At 42.6% G+C, this 20111-nt stretch overlaps 1 protein-coding gene across 3 annotated transcripts in view; it reads right to left on the bottom strand.

The window, feature by feature from the left end:
• The window catches only part of ABCA1 (ATP binding cassette subfamily A member 1), a 147304-nt gene that overhangs the window by 106254 nt on the left and 20939 nt on the right, over nucleotides 1-20111 (bottom strand). For all 3 annotated transcript variants that reach the window (XR_010148603.1, XM_001138040.6, XM_016961357.4), the window contains exons 2-3: nucleotides 16496-16653; nucleotides 2034-2127 (exon numbers count right to left, since the gene is read on the bottom strand). Coding sequence is in view for 2 of the 3 variants with exons in the window: in XM_001138040.6 (XP_001138040.1) it covers nucleotides 2034-2127; nucleotides 16496-16561 (160 nt within the window). In the remaining variant the exon portion in view is untranslated. The remainder of the gene's footprint in view (nucleotides 1-2033; nucleotides 2128-16495; nucleotides 16654-20111) is intronic.

The following is a 20111-nucleotide window of genomic DNA, read 5'->3' as shown; positions in this document are numbered from 1 at the left end:
AGTGTGGTCAACATGGCGAAACCCTGTCTCTACTAAAAATACAAAAATTAGCCGGACGTGGTGGCACATGCCTGTAGTCTCAGCTATTTGGGAGGCTGAGGCAGGAGGCTCACTTGAACCTGGGAGGCAGACATTGTAGTGAGCAGAGATTGCACTACTGCACTCCAGTCTTGGCAACAGAGCAAGACCATTTCAAAACAAACAAACAAACAAAGAAGTGCATAGATGTAAGGAAAAGTCTCATTTACCATCTGTATATACAAGAATTTCAGAACTTTTCTGAAAATTTATGATCTGGATTCAGAGGAATCTAGGTTAAAACTCAACAATCTGCCCAAGATCACAACCTCGGTGAAGGGCAGAGGCAGGATACAAACAAACCCCAACTTGTCTGATGCCGAAGACATTTGCTATTTCCACTACACCATCTTGCCTGCTTGTAATCATTCCAGAAAATCATTCGTCTAGTAGATGAAAAAACTGAGTTTGCCCTTGAAACTTATACTTCAGTGGTGCTTGGCATAATGCTTAAATAAAATCTAAAATGTATTTGCTCATCAATCAAAAAAATCTCTTTGGGGTTCCAAAAGAGAAAACACAATTATCTCACAGGCATATAAATTGCGTATAAATTTCAGTTTATGCTTTTTTTTTTTTTTTTTTTTTGAGACAGAGTCTCACTCTGTTGCCCAGGCTGGAGTGCAATGGTGCAATCTTGGCTCACTGCAACCTCAGCCTCGCAGGTTGAAGCAATTCTCCTGCCTCAGCCTCCCCAGTAGCTGGGATTACAGGTGTGCGCCACCACGCCTGGCTAATTTTTGTATTTTTAGTAGAGACGAGGTTCCACCGTGTTGGCCAGGCTGGTTTCCAACTCCTGACCTCCAGTGATCCACCCACCTTGACTTCCCACTGTGCCTGGCCCGCTCTTTTCTTTTTTGATGAAATCAGGAAATCACGTCTCAGAAAATGTTTCTTGAGGGGTGTGTGTGTGTGTGTGTGTGTGTGTGTGTGTGTGTGTTTAATATGACTATGTGTGATGTGCATTAGAAAATCAGCAAGTAAATAACTGTTGCTATGTATTGTGAGAAAGATGGGACCAGGCCAAGAAACACAATTAAAAGGTGGCCCTGGCCCCACTGCTTTCCTGGAAGAACAGTATCTCATAAGCTTGTGGGTCTCGTAGGGGTATGGACTGAGCTGCTTAGTGGTAGGAAAAATCACCAGGGCAGTGAAACTGAAGTCCCAGCTACATTTCCCAGCTACGTAAATGTTGATCCTTTAGATTTGGCCATTTCTGCAGTGTCAATCCACCCACTGAGCCCAGCCCTAAGAGAAAGACTGTGATTGTAAGATGATACACTGACAATAATAATATGAGGTAGGTATTACTATTCTCTGTTTAAAAGAAACTTAAATCACTTGTCCAAGGTCATATGCTTAGTGAATGCTGACACCAGAATTCACACCCAGATAACCTGACATCTGGAGCTTGTGTTGTTAGCCACTACTGTATTTTCTATGCTCACTGTAAAGGCTGTTATCAAAATACATGATTGACAGTCAGATGATCTGAGTTCTATTCAAGGTTGTTATGAGAATAAAATAAAATAATATTAGTAAAACTGAGAAGTTCTACACAAATGCTGCTTAAAATTCTGTGTTCCATGATTTGCAATGTGTGATTAAGACATCATGCATATGGAAAAGACTAGGTGTTAAGGCATTATCTTAAATGTGCTTTTAATCACCACTTTCTAAAATTATCAGTAAAGTTATTCTATTTTCATAATTTAAAATGTGTAAAAGAGATGTTGTCTACTGTTATAATTACAATTATCACCATTCACTAGGACTGAAAACAGTCTCCTGAGTTCATGCCTTATCAACAAATTAGAAGCCTAGGTTTTCTGATCCAAAGCATGTGTGATGTTTCCCAAAGACAGCATCTTTGGAAAAGTCCAATTTAGCCCACGTTAATTGCCTGGATTTTCCCTGCCATTGGTGAGTCTCAGGCAACACCCACAGTTACTTACATTCATGTTGTTCATAGGGTGGGTAGCTCAGCCGAACAGAGATCAGGATCAGGAAGATAAATAGAGGCCAGGCCACTTCCAGCAGCAGCTGACACTGAGTGGGAAATAAGATAGAACACTGTAAATTTAAAAATAACATGGATGTCCAATGCCACTGGGATCTGGGAAATCCACAGACAACTTCATTTACTAATTAATCAACTTCTCCAGTCTCTCCCACCACTCTCTAAGCTTTAACAGAACTGTTTGGAGTCCCAACCTTTTAACATACCATTCCATATACCTCTGTGTCTTCCCTTAGGTAAGGGAAGATGCTTCCTATCCTGCTTTATCTGGTTCACTTCTACTCATTCTTCAGGATTCATCGTGGCATAATTTCCTTTACTAAAATCTCAGCCTGAGCTAGAAGCCCTCCTCCTGTGCTACTCCAGTAACCCAGGCACACTCCTCCTGTAGCATTTTCCTGGAGCTCCTGAAATCATCTGTTTCTGTTGCTGGCTTCCTCAGCACATTGAGCACTCTGAAAGCAGGCACCCATCTGTCTGCATTCCCAGCCTTAGCACAGTGCCAGGTATGTGGTGACTATGTTGAGAGGAGAGGACCAGGCCAACCTGCCGTGCTAAATACACACAACCCTTGCTCCTCTAATTGCACACAAAGCTGCTCCCTATGGGGCAGAGAAGAGGGCTCTCAAAGACAATGAAAATTCACACATAGTTCCATATTGACCTGTGTGCACTCGGGACTGTAAAGAGAGAGTGCAAAGTCCTTCCCCATCTGTCCAGGTCTGGTCACCATCTTCTCCGATGAGTTAAAAAGATCATTGAACTTCTAAACAAGCATGATACACTGGTTAAAACAATGAGGTTTCTCCAAAGGAAAACCCTGCCTCAGTGAGTTACCAGGCGATAAATTAGCAGAAGACAAGATGGAAATCACTAGACACAATATAATTGAGCCAGTAGTGTTCAGACAACTAGTTACACTGCCTGAAGTCTATCACCTCTCCCATTCCTTTCATTTCTATATTCCAACGTTGTAATCAAGATAAACACCAAAGAGCCCAAAAGAGTCACAGGGCCTTGTGTTTAAGAGTAATTATAACTTATAACTGTGGCTTCAGAGTCACACAGCCAAGAGAATACTGGTATAAAATCCCTTTTTGTCTTCTTTTTTTAAAAAAAGCAAAAGATTGGGCTGGGCACAGTGGCTCATGCCTGTAATCCCAGCACTTTGGGAGGCCGAGGCAGGTGGATCAGCTGAGGTCAGGAATTCGAGACCAGCCTGGCCAACATGGTGAAACCCTGTCTCTACTAAAAACACAAAAAAGTAGCTGGGCATAGTGGTGGGTGCATGGAATCCCAGGTACTTGGGAGGCTGAGGCAAGAGAATCGCTTGAACCCAGGAGGTGGAGGTTGCGGTGAGCTGAGATTGTGCCACTGTACTCCAGCTGGGGCAACAGAGAGAGACTCCGTCTCAAAAAAAAAAAAAAAAAAAAAGCAAAGATTTTTTTTTTTTGAGATAGGGTCTTGCTCCATCGTCCAGGCTAGGGTACGATCCAGAGATTATAGCTCACTGCAACGTCAAACTCTTGGGTTCAAGTGATCCTCTCCCCTAGGGCTCCCAAACTGCTGGGATTACAGGCGTGAGCCACTGCACTGAGCCAAAGCAGAAATTTTTTCTTGATCTTCAAGTCCTTATATTTTTATGGAAAATTTGAAAATAAAAAAATACAGAAAAGTTTAAAAAGGTAAATATAAATCACCTTAATCCTACCTCCCAGAGACAATCCCTAGTAAACTGAAGTAACAATGGATCTCTGTTAACATCTTTTGTCTTTTTTCATGCATACATAAATAATATTTTTTCTCTATAATATTGAGACTATGCAGCATATGTACTTTTGTATTCTGTTTTTTCATTTAACATCATACTGGGAGAGCATTTCCCATGACATAAAATATAATCTTAAAACATGTCCTGTAATGTCTACTTGATATTCTACTCTATGAATAGATCATAATTGAACCTTTCTGCTAGGTGCTCGTGCTTCAGATTGTTTTGGGTGTTTTTATTTATTTATTTATTTGTTGTTTTATTTCTGATATTTTTTTAAAAGTTTTTATTTCCAAAGACCTTTGATATGGTTCTACATTAAACTCTTTTAAAAAATCTTTTTGGCGATGGACGTGGTGGCTCATGCCTGTAATCACTTGGTGAGGCCAAGGCAGGCGGATCACCTGAGGTCAGGAGTTGGAGACCAGCCTGGCCAACATGGTGAAACCCCATCTCTACTAAAAATACAAAATTTTAGTGAAACACTGTGTCTACTAAAAATACAAAAATTAGATGGGCGTGGGGGTGTATGCCTGTAATCCCAGCTACTTGGGAGGCCAAGGCAAGAGAATCACTTGAACCCAGGAGGCTAAGGCAGGAGAATCACTCGAACCCAGAAGGCCTAGGTTGCAGTGAGCCGAGATCACTGCATGATCACGCCACTGCATGATCAGAATGAGACTGGGCAGAAGGAAATACAGCAAGATAATGACAGTGGATGTACTAGGATGATAAGAACGTAGGTGTGGCTGGTGCAGTGGCTCCTGCCTATAATCCCAGAACTTTGCGAGGCCAAGGCAGGCGGATCACCTGAGGTCAGGAGTTTGAGACCAGCCTGGCCAACATGGTGAAACCCCATCTCTACTAAAAATACAAAATTAGCCGGGCGTGGTGGTGCATGCCTGTACTCCCAGCTACTTGGGAGGCTGAGGCAGGAGAATCACTTAAACCTGGGAAGTGGAGGTTGCTGTGAGCTGAGATCGTGCCACTGCACTCCGGCCTGGGCGACAGAGCAAGACTCTGTCTCTTAAAAAAAAAAAAAAAAAGTGATGTTTTTAATACTTTCCTGTCTTTCTAAATTTTCCACAATGAGCATGTATAAATTATCTCATGGAACAAAAAAACACTGTTACCATAAAACTATCAAGTATAGTTTGCATAGACGGCACAACAGAATGAAAAATAAAGGCAAATGGATCCCTCTCTGGAAGAAAGCATGCTGACAGTGGAGTACTCAAGACCAAAGATGGGGCTGGTCTTGCTAATATTTCTGTAAATAATCCCAAAGAGGCAACATACTCAAATCTCCAAGCTTGGGAATGACATTCAGCCTTTTCTTTTTTTTTAATAGCAAACACCTTTTTATTCTGTAGCTTATTTTTTAAGTTGAGATATACATATATATCACATTGCATATCTTAAAGATATACAATTTTTATTTGTCAATTATACCTCAATAAAGCTGGGGGTGGGAGTGGGGAAGAAAGCAATTTTCTTTCTGCCAAAGAACAAAACCATGACTCTATGAAAATAAACTTTTCTCCCAGCTGAGCCAGGACTCCCTCATCTCAATTTCCCCAGGTACTTTGTGTCTGTATCAGCACTTGGTACACCAGGGACCCTATTTATATATAAGCTTCTCCCTTAGGGTCACTTTCTTCTTACTAAGCCTACCACATGATAATGGCTTTAAAAATGTTTGGTGAGTAAATGAGCTGGTTTAGAAGATAATGAACACGGAAATATAAATCAGTTGAGCCCTTTGGGAAAGCAATGTAACAATACGTATTCAAGAGTCATGTTTATCCCATTTGCCCAATTACTATTCCTGGAAATTCATCCTAGGAAACTGAACTTAAGATATCAAAAAGCTATATGCATAAAGTTATTCATTCATTGAAACATTATAATTGCAAAATATTGGAAACAACTTCATTGCATAGCAATAGGGAAACGATTCAATTATGGTACATGTACTCAACAATATATCATGCCATCATCAGAATAATGTTTATGAAACACAGAAGTCATTAGCCATGTAATATTAAGTGAAAAAAGCAGAATACAAAATTATATGCCATTCCAAGCTTGTAGCTGAATAAAATCACTTATAAATATTAACAAAGACAGGAATACAACTTTTTTTTTAAATGGCATGACTGTAAATAAATTTAGAAAATACTTATGAGGCCGGGCATGGTGGCTCACACCTGTAGTCCCAGCACTTTGGGAGGCTGAGGTGGGTTGATCATGAGGTCAGGAGTTCAAGACCAGCCTGGTCAAAAGGGTGAAACCCCATCTCTACTAAAAATACAAAAAAATAGCTGGGCATGGTGGTGGGAGCCTGTAATCCCAGCTACTCGGGAGGCTGAGGCAGGAGAATGGCGTGAACCCAGGAGACAGAAGTTGGAGTGAGCCAAGATCACTCCATTGCACTCCAGCCTGGGCAACAGAGTGAGACTTCACCTCAAAAAAAAAAAAAAAAAGAAAGAAAAAAAAAAAGAAAAGAAAATACTAATGAAATTAGGGGGAAAAAATGAAGCTAAACAAAGAGTATGAGTAAGATAAATAGCCATCAGCCTTGAAGCTCTGAAACTACCATTTGTACTTTAAGGATAAATAGTAGCTACTGTTTATTTAGGGCCCAATATGTGCAAGGCACATTTTATATTAATTACTTAATTTAATCCTCAGGACAACCCTGTGAGATAGGAAACATTATTGTCTTGATTTTATATGTAGCAAGGCTAAGGCTGGAGGAAGGGTAAATCACAGAGATAGTCAGTAGCGGGGCTGAGATGAGCAGCCAATTCTACCCAACTCAGGAGGCCACATGACATTCTATTTGACACCACGGGTGACTCAGGTAGGAAATGGCCCCACTAGGTGGCATGGTCTAGAAATATCAACAGGATCCACAGAGGTAAGATTAATTCACAGCTTGTAGATTTATAATACTTACAGCCAATATTGGGCAGCTACAGTGTACTCAGGACGTTTTGTGTATCTCATCTCCAGTATTTAATTCATAATAACCCTGTGAGGTAGGTTGTATCATTACCGTTTTAGAAGTGAAGAAACTGAGGTTTGAACAAGTTACGAGCCATAAGAAACTGCACCAATGTTTGAACCCAGATCTACTGACACTTAAGTGTGTGCTTTTGTACCCATCATGCTGCCATCGCAAAGCTATGTTTAGGACATATACCTTTTAAGATATGCCACTTAAAAGAAACCTAGCACTTGCCAGCCCTGCTGAGCACTGATCTGACCCAATGAATCAAGGCTTATGTTCCTGGACATCTCTGCAGCCCCCATATCTAGGATCCTGTAGGGCAGCAGATGCTCAAAATATGTTGGTTGACTGAAAAAAATGAATGGATCTTCCCCATGGCAACTGACAGCAAAGGGCAAACAAAAAATCTTATAAGCCATTTGGAGCAGCTGAAGCTGGTGAGTGTAAGCAGATCAGGAAAAGAGGTTAAAAAAAATTGATGATGATAATAATAATGAAAGGTCTTACTATGCACCAGGGTTGTGAGTGCCTTATATACATTAACTCATTTAATCATCAAACAATCCAACTAGTACTCTTGTTATACACATTTTACAGAAGAGGAAGCTGAGATTCAAAGAGTTAATACACTGCCCAATGGTCCAAGATTGGCAAATGGCAGAGCCAAGATTCAAAGCCACTCTGACTGAAGGGCTCCTCCTCTTCGCCGTTATGGACCCCAACCTCCTGATGCACTTTGCCTTCACTTACCAGAGCATACAGACACCTGCTCTCTCAAAGCCCTTGCTGAGCTGGGACACTAGCATGTATGAGTGAATTAAAGAGACTGTCTGCAAAGTTCACACCACCTGAGCCAGAGAACTCATGAGAGACAAAATTTAATCTTTGCCCTTTTATCTTGGACCTCTAAAATTCTTCCCATCATTGAACCTAGAACTCACCTTCCAAACCCAGGGGAATGTTCCAGGTATTTCTTTTCATAATAGCCTCCCTCTAGAAACCAAACTTGACTTCTGCCAGGATACGCCATTATGGCTACACTCATTAATAAAATCAGATTTCTCCTCCTTCTCTAAGCTTAGCACTTTTCCTAAACATAAACCCTCATAAATAGCTTGGAAATGAAGTTGATCCTTTACCATTATAAATTCCTACAGAAAACTCTTCTAAATCTTGCTTTGGTGCCTACCCACCCAACCCCACACCTCCCCATGGGGTGGGAAGATGGGAAGAAACATTGTTTTTAAAAGGCATTTCTCACCAAAGTCAAAGCTGCTCCAAGAGTACCAAAGCACCACTTTGCACTTCCCATCTTGTTATTTCAACATGGGGATAATATGAGCAGGCACTGCTAGAGCAGATTTTCTTGATAGTGACCCTACTGACATTTGGGGCCAGATAGTTGTTGTGAGAGACTCTCTTATGAATTCTACGAAGTTTAGCAGCATCCCTGACCTCAACCTCTAAATATCAGCACATACATTCCCAGGATTGTGACAACCAAAAATATCTCCAGATGTTATGTCCCTGGTGGAAGGGTGAGGGTGGGGTGGGGTAGGGGGATAACTGGCCCCGGTTGAGAACCACTGCTCTAGAGTTATTATGAGAATTAAATGTATTTCACATAGAAGGCTTAGCACAGAGTCTAGTACTTATCATCATGTTATTCAATATGCATCAAACCACTCTTGAATCATCATCCAGAGTTATGCCAACATCTCCCACACTACAGATGTTCACTGTCCACTTGAATATTCATGCCTGACTTTTGCTGCTGGCTGCCGAAGTTCATAGACCACAATCCAGTCACTCTGTGAACCCATTTCCCTCCCTAGCCTGAGGACACAGTCACGGTGCTCTTAAATTCTTGAGAATTTAGCCACATTAATTCAAGGTTAGGGCAGCGCAAGGGCCATGTACAAAGAACAGAGAAAACTAGCAGAATAAAATTGGGCCTTAGGCAAGAGGCTTCTGAATCATGGTAGCCAAAATAATGCACTCCGCGCTGAAAAATGAAGTCGCTATTTCTTAGTATTGAGAGATTCTTGAGAATATAATGGGGGATGAAAAAGGAAACAAGAAGAATAAACATCAGAAAGGAAAAGATGAAAATATCCTTTCTGTTTCCGGCATGGTCATAAATCTAAGAGAACTCACAAAGTTGACTAAAAAGCTGCAAATGATTTGCAAGTATGGGTAAGTTAATCAGAACCAAGGTAAATTCTCCTAAATAATAGCATTGCTATTAGCCTCTGAAAACCAGTTAAATTAATATAATGTGGGGAAAAGAGAATACTATTCACAGTGAGAATGGACACATAAACAAAAAACCTAGGCATTAACTTAGCCAAATATGTGCTTCTTATATAAAAGAAAACCACAGAACTGTAGTAGGATAAATAAAGGAAGATGAGAATTAAGGAGAGCTAAACTCTGCTTCTTGATGAGTTCATTTAATATCCAAATTTCCCAAGCTAATTTATAGATTTAACACAACTGAACTTAAAATAGCGATAGGGTACTTTTTTGAGCTTGATAAGGTAATAACATTCAATGGGAAAAAAACAGATAAAAATATCAAAAGATATTCTGAGAGGCAAAAAGGTAAGTGGGGGACAATGAGCTCCCCCATATATCAGAATGTTCATCAAATTGAGGGTACATTCTGGGCTCTATCAGCACCAAAACTAAAACTACATATCAAATGACCAAATGAATAACTCCAAAATTGCTCCCTACGCATCTTTTTTTTTTTTTTTTTTTTTTTTTTTTTTTCCAGACAGAGTTTCACTCTGTTGCCCAGGCTGGAGTACAGTAGTATGGTCATAGCTCACTGCAGCCTTGACCACCCGGACTCAAGCAATTCTCCTACCTCAGCCTTCCAAGTAGCTGGGACTCCAGGCAAGTACCACCATGCCTGACTAATTTCCTTATTTTTATAGAGATGGAGTCTTGCTATGCTGCCCAGGCTGGTCTTGAACTCCTAGTCTCAAGCAATCCCCCCACCTCAGCCTCCCAAAGTGCTGGGAATACAGGCATGAGCCACCACATCCAGGTTTTAATAAATGTCCCAAAAATAACTAGAAAAGGAATCACTATTTAATCAATAGTGATTATTTATTAAATAATCACTGGGATGACATGATATGAATGTGAAGAAAAATTAATTTTAGACCCATCCCTAACAGCATACATGCCAATGAGACCTGGGAAAACTAAAGTGAAATCTTAAGGATCACATCAGAAAAATGCTAGAGAGGGGAAATGATTTTTAAAACCAGGCCTGCCTTCCCTGAACTACAAAGTCTTATGCATTGATGGTGGCTATATAAATTGGTTGGATCCTCTGGAAAGACATCTGATCAGACACTTCAAGGGCCATTTCCCTTCAACCTAGTAATCCTGTTCCTCAGATTTTGGCCTACAGAAATAATACAAAAATAATAAAAGATTAAATGTATAGAATCTTTATAGTAATTTATTTGTAACAGCACACTTGGAAGAATCTAAATGTTGGCAACAGGGTTTGAACTTATAAAAACTGTGTTAATGGATTACTGCACAGCTATCAGGAATGTCAAAGGCATCATCCCACAGTAGATTTGAAGCCAAAAGATCCCAGCCCTCCTCTTAGCAACTTTTTTTTTTTTGAGACAGAGTCTCGCTCTGTCACCCAGGCAGTACGGTGGTGCAATCTTGGCTCACTGCAACTTCCACCTGCCAGGTTCAAGCGAATTCTCCTGCCTCACCCTCCCAAATAGCTGGGATTACAGGCAAGTGCTACCACGCCTGGCTAATTTTTGTATTTTTAGTAGAGATGGGTGTCACCACATTGACCAGGCTGGTCTCAAATTCCTGGCCTCAAGTGATCCGCCCACCTCGGTCTCCCAAAGTGCTGGAATTACAGGTGCGAGCCACCATGCCCGGCCATTAACTTATTAACAATACTCTCTTCATCTGTGAAACAGAAATTGCAACGCATACACCTCAGAATTGCTGTGAGAATCAAGAAAGTAATGGATATCAAAGTATTACTTTCAAAACTATAAAACACAGCCTACACATCAGAAATCATTATTCTAAATCAGAAGATGATTTAGAAATATGTGAACACGCACACTAAATAATGTTAAATGAAAGAAGAAAACAGCATAAAATGGTCCATGTATATGTAATGATTACAATTGCTTTCTTGGGCCATTGTCATTCAAGTTCCCTCTATCCCAAGAGTCACCAGACAATGTGGCCTGACTACCTCAGGGAATCCTCTTGCACATAAAATAAAATTAAATTCTCAGGGGGCACTGTGGGTCACGCCTGTAATCCCAGCACTTTGGGAAGCCGAGGTAGGCGGATCACAAGGTCAGGAGTTTCAGACCAGCCTGGCCAATATGGTGAAACCCCATCTCTATAAAAATACAAAAATTAGCTGGGCATGGTGGTGGGCGTCTGTAATCCCAGCTACTAGGAGGCTGAGGCAGGAGAATCGCTTGAAACCAGGAGGCAAAGGTTGCAGTGAGCTGAGATTGCTCCACTGCACTCCAGCCTGGGCGGCAGAGCTAGACTCCGTCTCGAAAAATAAATAAATAAATAAATATTAAATTAAATTCTCCTTCCCCAGGAGAATTGGCCCTGAATGATCTGGTCATGTCTACTACCAACTCATCCCCCGCCAGTCTTATTCACTCCACCAGTGCCACTGGCTTTGTTCTGTTCCCTGACCTAGGGGACAGGCACCCCCAGTCTCTCTGCCTGGAATGGATATCCCTATCTCTAGGCCTCTGATCTTTGCCTGGCTAACCATTGCTTGAACTTCAGGGCTCTCAGCTTTAATGTCACGACCTGTCAATCTAAATGAAATCCCTACCCACGCCTGCTAGTATCTAACACCAGAACCATAGTTTGCCGGATTTTTTCCTTCATAATCCTCAACACAGTTGATAGTTATATTTTTATTTGTGTGATGATATGTTTCACATCTCCTGGCCTCACTGAACTGTAAGCTCTACGAAAGCAGTACTCATGCCCAGCTGCTTCACCACTATATACCCAGCTAACCATCCCACAAGTAATAGATGCTTAATAGATATTTATCCAAATGAAACAATAAATGTCTATTTGTTTTAACTTTCTTCATTCCGTAGAAGAGAAAACTAAAGCTCTGGAGAAAGGAGTTTTCCTAGGCCACTGAGGCAGATGATGGCCAAGCTGGGATTGGAATCATGACCACTGCTGCCGGCCCAGGAGTAAGGACAGGGAAGAAATGTGTCAGGTGAAACTAGAAGTGGGGAAAGGATGCAGAGAGTTTCCATCTACTCTGTAAAATTCTCTAAAAGCTCATAAATGAGGAGTTTTAATTTTTGGATAGTTCATTCTTTTTCATTAAAGAATGCCCAAATAGCGGTACTCTGGCTGGGTGCAGTGGCTCATGCCTGTAATCCCAGCAGATTGGGAGGCTGAGGTGGGTGATCACTTGAGGTCAGGAGTTCAAGACCAGCCTGGCCAACATGCTAAAACCATGTCTCTACTAAAAATACAAAAATTAGCCAGGCGTGGTGCTGTGTGCCCATAATCCCAGCTACCCGGGAGGCTGAGGCATGACAATTACTTGAATCCGGGAGGCAGAGGTTGCGGCGAGCTGAGATCATACCACTGCACTCCAGCCTGGGCAATAGAGTGAGACTCAGTTTAAAAAAAAAAAAAAAAATCACAATTAACTATTTTCCCAGCCACATGACTAGTCAGATCTATTTGAGAAAATTAATAATAAAGGCAAAAGAAAAGAGGCCATATGGCCACCCTCACTTTGTCCAGTTTGTTCCATGGGGACCTTGGCCTCTGGATCAGCCTAAAACCAGATGAGGATCGTGAAAGCTCTGAAGTTCTCTTCCCCTTCCTGTCCCCAGCCCTGTTTGTACTGAATACCTGCCACCCACACAAGTTAACTGTTACTTTGGACCCAAACTGAGCTTTGCACCCAACTTTCACAACTCAATTCAATTTATTCTTTGCCTAACAGAAACAGCGGAAAACTAACCCTGGCGGATGGTCCCCCCTCAGTCTGCACAATGGGGGCACAGGAGAGGCAGGGGACCCAGGAGTTACTAGCAAACCAGGACACAGAATGAAAAGGCAAGCACTGCCTTTCAACAGGGTTGCTCTGGGGTATACCATTCAGCTCCAGGCTGAACATAGCGTTTCTAGTCTTCCTGGCGGCAGCACACAGGCTTTATGTATGCTTTCTATCCTTCCTAGTGCAAGGGAGCCTCCTCAAGACCTGCAAACTAATGGGCCTTAAGACATTTCCCACTCATTCAGTAAATACTTACTAAGCATGTCCCAAGGGCCAGGCTCTGTGCTGGGCTCTGAGGCCAAGCGTGTACACTCCAGGATCTCAAGAGACAGGAACTGCGCAATGAACGTCCATACACTGCAGGCAACAGCTATCATGGACTGCTAACTTCTTCCCCTACCTAATGGGCAGGGCTGGTTCTCACTATGTGAGCTAACAAGTGGCCCCAAAACCCTTAAGAGGTTCTGACGTCTAAACAATATAATCTAGAAATCTAAGCCAGGTGGATTGGAAAGTAGCTACCAGTCAGAACTTGAGATTCAGAGACATAGAAGCTTTAGTATACACAGAGAGCAAAGCAAAAAAGGGTCTGCAACTGTAGGGCCACCAGGAGACTGGTTCTGGTGCTACTTTCTTGACTGACCAACTCTGGGCACCTGTGCCCCCGAGCCCCAGTTCTGTCAGTTGTACAAGATGCAAGCCAGATCTTTCCAACTCTAACAATCTAAGCATCAGCAACCTGAAATAAATCACTTTTCTTTCTGATTCAGCAAAATATACTTCCTTTAGAAATCAGGAAGAGAGTTAAGGAAAACAGGTTAGCAGGCAGTGGTATAACAACTTAAGCCCCTTTGTGTCAGGGTGTTGCATCCCACTTCCTTCTTTAACAAGAACTCTGCCACAAGGCTACAAACTGCCTTTGGCTAAACCTGCCTATCTCTCTAATCCTAACACTTTTAAACCCATCTGCAATACCAAGCAAGAAGCAACAAGACCAGTGGAGTCTGGCCCAATTTGAATGACCCAACCCCCCACATCCTGTTGCAGGATTCCTTCCCTGGCTAAGCACGGAAAACCTTTTCCCTGCCCTTTCTTCTAACTTCAAGCTGCTAAGCAGCTGCAAAAAAATAAAAAATAAAAATAATTTGGAGGAGGGAAGAAAAGTCACTGTGATGGGACAGAATGAGGCTCGGCCCTAGTCCTGGGGATCTCAGCTTCTGGTTGCAGCTCAGTTGCTGGCTGGGTGACCTCGAGAAATCCCTTCCCTGCTTTGTACCTCAGCTTTCTCATCCGTAAAATAAGAGGTTCAGACTAGACTACCCCAGAGCCATAGCCCCCCTTTCATTGCCAACATGATATGATTCTTCCCACTACTCACTAATGGACACACAACATGGATAAACCATGGCAGAGACAATTTCCCAGCAAGTGGGCCCCCTCTACCAGGATAAGAAGGGGCAGGAGCCCTGGATCACACTGTAGCAAAGGAATAAGAGTAAGGACGGACATAGAGGACTGGAACACCAAGACCTGGGGATAACCACGGGAGGCAGGGAGAAAGGCAAGGAAGGAGTCAGAAACTTCAATATTCTCAGATGGAGAACAGGCAAAATAATGACACCACTGAAAAGCGATTTGGCACATTGAGTTAGAGTGCCAGCTCCAAAGTCAGATTATCTGGATTTGAACCCTACCTGTGCTCCTTGTTAGTGGTGTGGACCTCAGATAAGTTACTTAACCTCTCTGAGTAGCACGTTCCCCAGCTACAACATGTGGAAATAACAGTACATCGTGGGGCCTTAAAAGGAATAAATCTAGTTAATAATGCCTAATCAGTTAGTGCCTCACACATGGAAGCTCATTCTAAGTGTTTGCTTTTATTTTATTAATATAATATTATCTATTATACTTTACAATTATTATTAAAACAGATAGGATCCACAGATTCTAGTCCCTGTTCTCTCACTAGAGACCTCAGAATTCAGGTTCCCCATTTGTAACATGAGAGGCTGAACACAATCAGTTTTTCTCAAAGGAAGATCTGTATACATATTGCTGAGGGATTATATTTAAGTTCTCTAAGAGGATTTTAAACACTTTGTTTTCATTTCAACAGTCATCTAAACAAAGTCTAATAAACACATATGGATTTTTTAAATGCTTACTTTAAAGCCAAGTTCTGGCACAAGATTTCAAAGCCCAAGTTTATATTTGTGTTTATGATTGTGTTGGCACCAGTATAATTGTAGCAAACTCATGAGGATGGAACAGGTGCCATCAAATTAAGGTCATACAAGTAGAAAAATGGGTGGAGAATTCAATCATTAGCACATGATAATATAGACTGGCCAAACTCAAAACGATCAGCATGACAGCATTTACTGCCATGCAACTTATAATTTGGTTTCAGTTGAACAACAGCTGCCTCACCACATTTAAGGTATTAATTTGAATGGTATTGATTTTGCAATTTTGGCTGCACTTAATTTGTAAATATGTATGGGTCATATAGTTGTATAATAACAGCCTATAAGAAGTTTATACCTACTTTTACTTCCTAATATTTAAGTAACACTATAATAAAAAAGGAAATTTAGTGAACAAAAGGGTGCTTTGACACTTTTGTTCTTTTACAGACAGTGCAAGTATTATTCTAGTTTGAGGAAAACTGAATGAAATTCTCTCCAAATTATAGCCCTTTGAATCTCAGAAAGATGATCATTTTGATTACAGACATGTTAAGCTACATTAAGACAGCCAAGTGGGGATACTGGCTTAGAATCCAGGAAAAAAAAATAAAGGCAGAACAGGAACAAGAGACTTAGAAACTAACTACAGAGAAATGCATCCTAGAGATGGGATCTCTAAGGAAGGGTGTTCAGAGATAGAGAGACAAAGAGCTGACGTCTGAGTTTCAGGGAGTTCACTCTGCTCTACAGCCCTCACATCCCTCTGTGGAAGAGTTCCATTCACCTGCGCATTAAAGATGATCTCCAGATTACTCAAAGCATTATTGGCCCATCTGGGAAGTGAATGGCTTAGAACCCTCCGCAGAAATAAAACAAGTCTCAGTTATTATATTCCTCCAGGCCTGAAGGAAAGAATCCAGATTGACACCAAGATACCCAGTATTGATCTCTAAGAGTGGGGCCATTAACTCACTTCACCCACAGCTTCCAGAAATACAGGGGCCCATTAGGGGCTTTTGGAGAGCCAGGTGGCTCCCAGGGCTGCAGCAAAAGGAAAAAGTGGGGTGTTCAGGGGCAATTCGGAGCCAGGTCCTAGGGATCAGAACTCATGCCTGGGCAGTAGCACAAACCAAAGCTACTATTTCTACCTGGCTGCAAATCTGCCCTCTATGATAAGCCACACGCCATATCCGGACCACACAGTCCTGTGTCCATAAGAGCCAGATTCCATCAATCCCTGTGTGAAAACCAACACAGCTTCCTTCTCTCCCTCCCTCCTCCAATCCCCAACTCAAAACCACAAAGAAAAAATGAGAGAACCCCCCGCTGCTGAAAAACCCAAGCTTACTGTTTGTCTTCTTCTGAAAGTGAGGTTCTTCCACAGCAGCAACCTCAGCTGAGGCCAACAAGCCATGTTCCCTCAGCCAGCACCCACAGCGTGTGGCTTGGGAGCCCTGGAAGGCAGCGGCCAGAGCTCACAGCAGGGACGCCGTGGCTGGTCATTAACTGAAAGATAAAGCAGGAGGGGAAACAGCCGTCAGTTATTGCTGCAAAGCCAGACACCAATGAGGACTGCTAATCCAGCCCTCTCAGCTGAGACCTCCAACACACAGCTCTGCATTATGACTGCTTCTCAATGGATCATGAGTCACCAGCTCCCAGCCTCTGGGTTCACCCACAAAGAGGCACTCGGGAGGTGTTCCGACAGCAGGCTAGGAGCTAGGTGTTATGGTCCTAATCATTTTAGTTCTATGGATGTTATCATCTGGGAATGAAGAATGCATTTCTGAAAATAGACCTCTCTCAGGTGGCCAAAAACACTGAGGATGGAAATGGCATACTGGAATCCCAGAGACCTACCTCTCTTCTCTAAGAAAATGCCTCCCCTTACATACAAAGTCAGCAGCATTTGTAAATTTTGCCTCAAGCCTGGAGTGACTTATACTATTCCCTGAACTTCCTTACAGACTAATTTTCAGTGGGTTACCCAACTGAGTCCTTCAAATGATAAAAAGCACCATCGGCCAGGCGTGGTGGCTCAAGCCTATAATCCCAGCACTTTGGGAGGCCGAGGCAGGTGGATCACGAGGTCAAGAGATCGAGACCATCCTAGCCAATACGGTGAAACCCCGTCTCTACTAAAAATACAAAAATTAGCTGGGCATGGTGGCAGGCACCTGTAGTCCCAGCTACTTGGGAGGCTGAGGCAGGAGAATCGCTGAACCCGGCAGGCGGAGATGCAGTGAGCCAAGATTGTGCCACTACACTCCAGCATGGCGACAGAGCGAGACTCTGTCTCAAAAAAAAAAAAAAAGCACCATCAATAAAGCAGTTTCCTAATCTGGAAAACCACAACGTGCCTTAGATGAGTGTGAGTAAACACCAAGAAAATGCCACCGACACCTGGCTCTCAGGTAATGAGGACAACCCTAGCGCTGTGTCTCTGGAAAGAAAACAGCATCCCATGGAGAAACAAGTCTGCTATGGCAGGCTCAGGGCATCAACTGTGAAACCGACAAACAAGCTCCCACGGTCAGCACATATGCACACTTCTGGCCTTGTTCCACCTGCACCTGAACACACCGCCCCCCTACTCCGTTGGGTGTCACAGGTGCCTCCTTGGAGGACTGTTTGCCATGCTAGGGCAAGAAGGTCTTCTCGTGAACAAGGGATACTACATTCTGTGTATCCCAACCACCCATCCAGCAGTTACCCTTATTTAATGCTGGAATAGTCCCAAGTAGTTATACTAAAGTTAAAGCTGGGGAGGGGGCAGAAGATGAAAAATGGAAGAAGGGAGGACACACAGGTGAAAATTCGGCCCTGCTGGCACTTGGTAGCCATGAACTCTCCTAGCTGTGCTTATGAAATGGCTCAATGAATCACTGTGGCCTCTAGAGGAGTAGGGGCAAGGGTAGGGTGGGACACTGGGCATGAGGAACAAGGAGCAGAAGGAACTAAGAATGCAGTAGCAAGGTATGGATACAAAACCAAGCGCTAGACTAGAAATCTGTGAGTCCAAATGAGATCTCCATGCCAAGGTCAGTCTCTAGTAGAACAATACCCTTTTATCTACCACCCAACAAGGACTTGGATTAAAACTTCTAGAAAAGTCAAGAGATTGGAGGAAATTGCAGTGTCTGAGAAGAAAAGACGGCCTACCACTATGTATTCCAATTCATTCATTGACAGTCCAATAAATCAAGAAATTCTCTGAAATAGTCAAGCCTTAGGACCTATTTCTTTTCCTTACCATTTGCTCAGCAAACTTCTAGAAGGACACAGGCCTCCAAAGTTTCTTACTCCAAAAAGAGGAAGAGTTAAACCAGCACTGCATCAGTTTGTTCAAAGATGACAACTGGCAGCACAGCACTGGCAACCAGAGCAGCATTGTGAGACACATGCTTGTCATCCCAAATTGTTTTCTAAGTGGCTCAGGACAGAGCTTGCATTCCAGAGACACTGAAATAAATAATTAGCTAGATTTTTCTCATACAGAAGCTGCTCTCCAGGAATCACTTCGTTGATTTAGAAGCTACATGAATCTCTTGAGATCCCCAAGGTAACACTGAGGAGGGGACAATTAAAAAAGGAAAACTATCAGAAAGAGCCCAGGCATGAATTAGCCCCGGCTTCCCAACTATGTGCCCCTGGCCAAGGCTTTATGCTCTCTAAGCATCAATTTCCTCATGGTAAAATAAGGATGACAATACTTACCTTGTGTGGTGTTCAACTGTGTTCTACTGTGGATTCAACGAGATAATATAAATAATTTCCCAACACAGTACATGGCTTAATTTAAGTGCCAAAGCAATGTGAGTTCCCTTCTCCCCATTTATCTTTCTTCATTCCAACAATATCCTCTAGCTGAGAAATGGTTATATCCTGTCCAAACAGGACGTTCCATTATTTCTAGCAAATCCATTGTGGGTTTCTGGAAAGATAGGAGGGGCAAAGCAGTAAGGATGAAATCTTAATAGCCTAGTGTTGCAGTACCCAGAGCCAAACCCAAATATAGAATATCACCTCCCCTAAACCCTGAGTGGAAAAGCTCAAAGGAAGAGAAGACACACCTCTACACAACGTTCAGGAGAAGAAGGGAAGGATGAGTTTTCTTGGACAGCATTTTCTTGGAAGTAAAGTGTCTGGGTCTCAAAAAAAAGGTTCTGACTCCAGGGACTCTCCAGGAAGCACACGGAGAAGGTTGCTAAGAGTAGCATAGAGCCACAGTAGAAAGTTCTACCGTGGTTTTGCTGGGCACACTTAGGCAAGCTTCCTGCTCCAATTCCTCCCGCCCACCTTGGCACTGACCTGGCCTCCTGCACAATTTGCTCCCCCAACTCAGAACACAATGATCAATACTGGGAGCAATTCTGTCCTAAGAGGAGAATTGGCATTTGGCAATGCCCGGCCCCTTCTGCTCAGGTAACTGAAGCCAAAGGGACATTTCCACATCAGTTTTCCAAGTTAGTGAACAAACAAACCAAAATCAAAAAAAAAAAAAAAGATATAAAAGAGACAGTACTATGTACTAGATTTCTCAATGTTTCAAACGCAGTACACTCACTTCTGCCCTCATACACATTTCCAGTTACTGGCTGGAAAGGATCCCACTTCACAGTCATCCCGGTCAATAGGCCACTCTGATCCTGCTCCTAGATGACCGCAACTGCCACCTCACTGGTCTCCCAACCATTTGTCACAGAGCACCCAAAGTTACTCAGCTAGACCAAATATCTGAACATGCCTCTCCCCCACTTAAAACCTTTTGCCAGCTCCTCAGCACCTGAACATAGAGTCCAGTGCTCACCAAGGTCTACCTGGCCTCCCTTCTGTGACTCCAGCCTACTCTCTTGCCACTCCCCACCTGCTAAGCAATGCCCTGGAGATGTGTATACAGGCTCAGAATATGCTGCACGCTCTCCTACCACTGGGACTTCACTGGTGAGTTCTCTTGTCCTAAG

Source organism: Pan troglodytes, chromosome 11 (assembly GCF_028858775.2).
Source record: "Pan troglodytes isolate AG18354 chromosome 11, NHGRI_mPanTro3-v2.0_pri, whole genome shotgun sequence".
Taxonomy (NCBI): domain Eukaryota; kingdom Metazoa; phylum Chordata; class Mammalia; order Primates; family Hominidae; genus Pan; species Pan troglodytes.
This window is presented reverse-complemented; position numbering and strand designations above follow the sequence as displayed.